The sequence below is a fragment of the Sinocyclocheilus rhinocerous genome, unplaced genomic scaffold, assembly GCF_001515625.1.
Source record: "Sinocyclocheilus rhinocerous isolate Xijiao unplaced genomic scaffold, SAMN03320098_v1.1 scaffold584, whole genome shotgun sequence".
Taxonomy (NCBI): domain Eukaryota; kingdom Metazoa; phylum Chordata; class Actinopteri; order Cypriniformes; family Cyprinidae; genus Sinocyclocheilus; species Sinocyclocheilus rhinocerous.
The window spans coordinates 397,094-403,192 of record NW_015630348.1 but is presented as its reverse complement, the minus strand read 5'-3'; the positions used below and the strand labels follow the sequence as shown (position 1 = coordinate 403,192).

The 6,099-nt window shown below is 37.3% G+C and overlaps 1 protein-coding gene across 1 annotated transcript in view; it reads right to left on the bottom strand.

Moving 5' to 3' along the window:
* Window positions 1-291: 291 nt before the first annotated feature.
* Window positions 292-6,099, bottom strand: part of ebf1a (EBF transcription factor 1a) — a 126,321-nt gene continuing 120,513 nt past the window's right edge. The window contains exons 15-17 of the mRNA XM_016552384.1: window positions 5,034-5,228; window positions 3,834-3,905; window positions 292-1,195 (exon numbers count right to left, since the gene is read on the bottom strand). Of these exons, the coding sequence (XP_016407870.1) occupies window positions 3,835-3,905; window positions 5,034-5,228 (266 nt within the window). The 3' untranslated portion in view covers window positions 292-1,195; window position 3,834. The remainder of the gene's footprint in view (window positions 1,196-3,833; window positions 3,906-5,033; window positions 5,229-6,099) is intronic.

Here is a 6,099-nt window from a genome sequence, read left to right as displayed (position 1 = left end):
TACTTTGCTAATTCAAGTCATGTCCCCCAAAACAAGCCAAAGAAACACAAAAAAAAGGGAAAAAACGGGTTGCTTTAACAGTCGGCACTCTGAAAAAGTATTCTTCTTATACTTCATTTAACCTATATCCTTCACTAGCAAACACAGCAAACCAAACACATTAAAATGTATATATCACAGTTTCATTTTTTTCATATACAAAGCAAAAACAAAAAAGAAAAACAAATCAGCACATTCTTTGAGCACACATAAAATTCAAAAGTTAAAAAAAAAATTGTTTTAAATGGCATGGCAACTGAGGTCTTTTTCCTTCAGTCCATCTGTTTACTGCATATCTCTGCTCTATTTAGCAGCAAATATTTGCAAGAAAATAAATACTGATTTGTTGTGGAAATTGGGTCACTTTTTCTTCTCTTTGAGGATGGATCTGGACATTGAAAAATTACAGCATGACAGCATTTAATAACTCTTAAATAACTTTCCTACATCATAGCCATTCAAACCGGCTGGTACCCAGATGCTTTGTATGACTCTATGCTTAAAAATAAAAACAATAGGGAAGTGAGTATGGCGCTACAATTTCATTTAGTATGAAAACAAACAACATTATGGCAAACTATTTGTTGGCTTCTCTCAGGGACAAAAAAAAAAAAAACCTCCCCTCTTCTTTTCTGTGTCCAAACAATTGGCCATTGTTCTCATTCGGATTGTGGGTTGGATTGGATTGGATGTGTCTATTTATATAAAAACTGGTCAGTATTAACAGAGATCTGTGCTGTTGCCCGTCGCTGCTCTCAGAAACATTACGGATGCACCCGCTCCTAAAGTGTCATGTTTGTGTGATACAGTCTGTAAAAAAGGCATGTGATCATTGAATTCATCCAAAAAGCCCATGAACAAAATGAAAAGGAGTTCCATCTCTCCTTTCTGCATGGGCAAAACACGGGGGGTAAAGTCCTTCGTAACAGCAGTCCAGAAATTGGCTTAAAAACAAAAGCAGACAAACACTTTCTTCCCATAAAATGAGATTCCTTTGTCAAAAGGCCTGAGTTTTAAAAGTTCAGTTTTCATGTCTCCTCCACCAGAAATTGCCTTCAGCCCAGAGAGTAGATTCTCTGGCGAGAGCTGAAATCAAATGTGCCTCTTCAGCGGCCCAGGAGCCCCTACATGGGAGGAACAATCATCCCTGGGATCACTATAGTCATGAGAAGAGAGAAAGAGAGAGAAAGAGAGTGAGACATGGGATTGTTTGGTTTCATCTGTCATGCAACAAAACCAAAAGAAAAGCATATGGAAAGCACATCGTACTCAAATGATATGAACAAATAAGACAAAGAGAGAAAGAAATATTGTATTGCTTTGTGCTGACTTCCCATTATATGTCTGAAATTCACAATACAGTTCAGTGTTATTTTTGTATTATTTATATATTTTCAGTTTTCATATACATTTTAGTTTAATTATTTATTTTTGGATTTTTGGAATGTATTTTTATTTCAGTTTTCATTGTAGTTCAGTTTTATCTCAAGTTAGTAATTTTAGAACTTCAAATTATCAAAATAATTAGTTGCCAAAAATGTCTAATTTTCTTGTGTGTGTGTGTTTAAAAATAGTTTTAGTTTTAATTAAGGATTTTAATCCTGATGCGCTTACTGAAATGTTGTGCAACAATTCTGAAGTGAATCTATGCATAGAAACGTAAGGGATAACTAAAGACAATGCTCATGGATCACATCCAAACAACAGGGTAAAATATGGCTTCAATCAACTGAAGGAGGGATGGAGAGACTAAACGAATGCAGTAGTATATTCCATAATTCTCTGTGCTTTTGATCACACCGAAGCTGTACATTAATCAGAAGGATGTACAATTCCCTGTGAGTGGGTGAGGATAATCTTTATTCCGTATGATCCACCTAAGGTTGCAGGTCGTCCATGTTTAATTGGAGTCATTGTCAGGATAAATAGTGACTTGCTTTACAGGCTGTATATCAGTCTCCCCATCAGGGAGCCATTATATGAACAATTCATCAATCCAATTAGTGATAACACTATAGGACGGCTTCGCAACGCATTAGCTAATGCTTCTCTCCCATGAGGACAAAGCTCCACGGGTTCGGAGAAGACGGTCAGGATATTCTTACAGTTGGAGGGATTTTGCATTTACATGAAGAGCGTAGAGGACAAACTCAGTGTATGCATGTGGTTGGAGCTATTTTTACTCTTAAAAAATGACTTCCATTGGGGTAATCCAGTATAATCCAGTCATATTAAATAATATATTTGACTTGAATAAAAACAGGTCATTTAAAGCAGTTTCTATTTGACCATGTAGTGTTTCATCTGTATTTCGATGAGCGACTCAGTGTTTACTTCATGTGCCTATGGGGACCGACGCACATTTATGCGGACATTATTTTTACGAGACAAATTACATACAAACAGCTATGCTAATAAAAAGTGCATGCAGTATATACATATTCTGACCCAAATTAACTTGCTTGCCAACACCTAAACAAAAATAGCTTGAGCTTAGATAAATAATTTTTGCTCTCAAACATTAAACAATGTTCAGTCAAACATTAGTATCACTTCTATTCATTATTGGCCAAGAAGAAGGAAGTCCCATGAGCACTGAGCCGGGTTTCTCTCTCCATCGCTCCCCACTTTCAGCAGGCCACATCACCGTACCAGATTTTTCATGTAACATATTGGCTTCCTATTGATTTCCTCTCACTGGTCCCTCATCTCTAATTCCTGGGTTATTTCCTGAGTGTCTCTGCCTCATTGTTAATGGAAAAAAAAAATGAGTGGTGACCGACAGTCGGTCATTGGGTCAGAGTGCTGAGTGCATATCAACATACGGAGAGGAAGCACTCCACGCTCGCAGATAAGAGATATCTGCCTCAAACGCTCAATTACTTTAATATTGTCTCACTGTGGATGCCTAGATATTTCAGATCAACACCCAGGGCCAAATGCTGCGCAGAGTAATTGTCATAAATCAGAGGAAGCTGATTATGGCTTTTGTTTCAGATAACAATGAACATATGTCTTTATAGATGTCACACAACTGGTTTTATGTAGCCTGCTACTATTTGGCTGAATCTCAAAAAAACTAAAGAAATTTCCCAGGTATTTTTACCTTAACTGAAACTAAAAGAAATAATAATATTAATAATATAATGTGGATGAAAAATAAAACATATTTTTAGGACCATTAACATTTTGTTTACATGGTGTAATTTTCTCCTTCTGTAATTGTTTGCAATTGTCAGTATATATTACATACACGTATTTATTTATTTGCATTATTTTATTTTATTATTTAAATTTATTTTTAGGCTGATTTTAATAAAACAAAATGGCCAGGATTACTTTATTACTTTATGAAAGTAATGAGAATGAGATTTTTCCATATTACAAATTTATGGGGAAAAAATCATGAAAATAATGTCACAATGCAGAAAATCTTAATAGTCCTAAATATTTTGGGGTATAAACATCATCCATACATTTTTTCTTGAAATTCACCTTTTAGAATTTTTATGTTAGTGGATGTTAACATACTTATGGTTAGTTAACTGACAAACACAAGCGAACACAAACAAACTCTGAGGAGGATTTGACACAGGAAACAGGAAGTCAGGCAGGAAATGAAACACATATGGCATGCTCTTCAAGATGTGCAGCAGGCCCCCAGTGACCGAGCAGAAGTGAGGAGAACGAAGGAGGATGAAGGGAGAGGATGCTCTGACAGTCATGCTGATGGATGGCTTCATGGACAGAAAGAGAGGATGATGAAGAAAGAGTGTGAGACAGGTGTAACATACTTCAGGAGAAGGCCAGTCCCTGCAGGGAGCTGGCGGTGGAGTACTTGCTAGAGTCCACAAAAGATTGATCTACTGGAAGCAGAGGGAGAAAGCAGGGGAAGGGGAAGGAAGATGATGGAAACAGAGAGAAAGACAGTTATTTTTTAAGTACAAAAAGAGGAATTGGGTCAGAGAAGCAAATATAAAAACAGATTACCACAAGTTAGGACAAACTTACAGCTGTCTAAGTGTTAGAAGGCTGTAGATCCGACACGTCAGCTCGGTTTCAAAACAAGTGAGTTGCATCGCTGCCAAATGCCTACATAGACAGATGCCTTTCAACCTCATAAGTGACTATTTGGAAAGCTTTACATAGGCACAGATTCCTTGCGTCATATAAACAGTGCTCTGCATTGACAAAAAAGTCGGCAAAACTAGGTGTCTTCGAAGGCAGCATAATTAGCTTATTGTAATTTTGGAGGCAGCTCACTTGGTTTTATAACAGAGTGCTTAGAAAGAACACTGCACAGCAAAATCCATATAAAAGAGTATAAAGTCTTAGATCTTTGAGTTCAGCTCATGAAAAATGGGGGCAAAAACAAAAGTGTTGCGTTTATAATTTTGTTCAGTATATATATATATAATAAATATAAATAAATAAATACACACACACACATTATTGTTTAAAAGTTTGGATCAGTAAGATTTTTATTTTAAGAAGTAAGTACTTTTTTTCCCAAAAAGGACACACTATTAATCAAAAGTGACAGTACAGACTTTTACATTATTGCAATAGATTTCTATTTTAAATAAATGTTGTTCTTTTGATTTTTCTATTCTTTAAAGAATCCTGAAAAAAGGATCACTGTTTTCATCAAAATATTAAGCAACACAACATTTTCAACATTAATAATGATAATAATTGTATCTTGAGCAGCAAATCAGCATATTAGAGTGATTTCTGAAGCATCATATGACCCTAGAGTAATGATGCTGAAAATTCAGCTTTGCCATCACAGGAATAAATTATTTTAAAATATATTAAAATAGAAAAGTATTTCACAATATTACAGTTTTACTGTATTTTTGATCAAATTAATGCAGCCTTTGTGAGACTTCTTAAACCACCTTACGGGCCCCAACATTTTTGAAGGGATGTGTGTGTGTGAATATGCAGTATACTTATACAGGTCAAGCTTTATATTCTGCTGTTCCTCTCACCTTGGAGGCCGTTTCCATTGGCACTGATGCAGGTGGGGGGCGGTGAGGCCTGGGGCCGCACGACGGGAGCAAAAGCGCTCTTCTGTTTGACTGCAGACACCATGTTGGCCGGAGAGAAAGAGAAGATGCCTGAGGAACTGCTGCAGTTGGAGGGAAGACTGGTGGAGGAGGCCATGGTGGGACTGGAAGGAACAACTGAGGGACGGGAATGAACGAGAGAGGGGAAAGGGTTTAGGATGGATCACAGCATACCTTATAGACCTATACCTCTGATAGTATAGGCAAATACTGTTATGATCCAGCCTTATGACAATGCTATTAGAATTTTAGAATAATAGTATAATTATACTATTATATATATATATATATATATATATATATATATAGTATTCCTTGACTGGAGGTTCACAGTACTCCACAGATGCACAGTCTGCTCCTCTCAGAACAACATTAGCACAGGTCCCTCCCCTGTCCCATCTCTACCGCCTCTCCTTTTGTCTATTAATACCCTAAGAGCATTTTTCCCCTCAACGATTTTACAATTACTCCTGTCGTATTTCAGTTGCTCTCTTATATCCTGCTCTACCTTTATTGTTGTTATTATTCTGCGCTTAAATTTTATGGCACTTTCCCAAGTAAATTCTCCTGATAGTGTCATAATCCATTTATGAAGGCCTAACTAATCAATTAATGAAAATTGGAGCCCACAAAGCCTACTCTCTCGCATTGATTGAAAGTGTCAGCATGGAGTCAGTGAGCCTGTTAAAATACTTGTTAACATCACGGAATCAAAGTACCGAAGTTAAATTGCTTCTCCTGCAATTAGTTTATTGATTTAATTAAGACGCTTTAATTTAGAAGCCGCGCGACGTGCACTGCGAGCGTTTTTCAATGAAAAAGCTCCGCTCTCGTTTGTCTCTCTTTTCGAGGAGAGAGGGGCAGCCATCTGCTCCCCGCGGTTCAGGACCTGCCGCTGGAGGATGATGTTATTTCCCTAACATCGTCTGACCCAGGGGCCAGTGCTCTGCTGGGTTCGGCCCAGGAAGAGCAGGAGATGTCTGAGGAG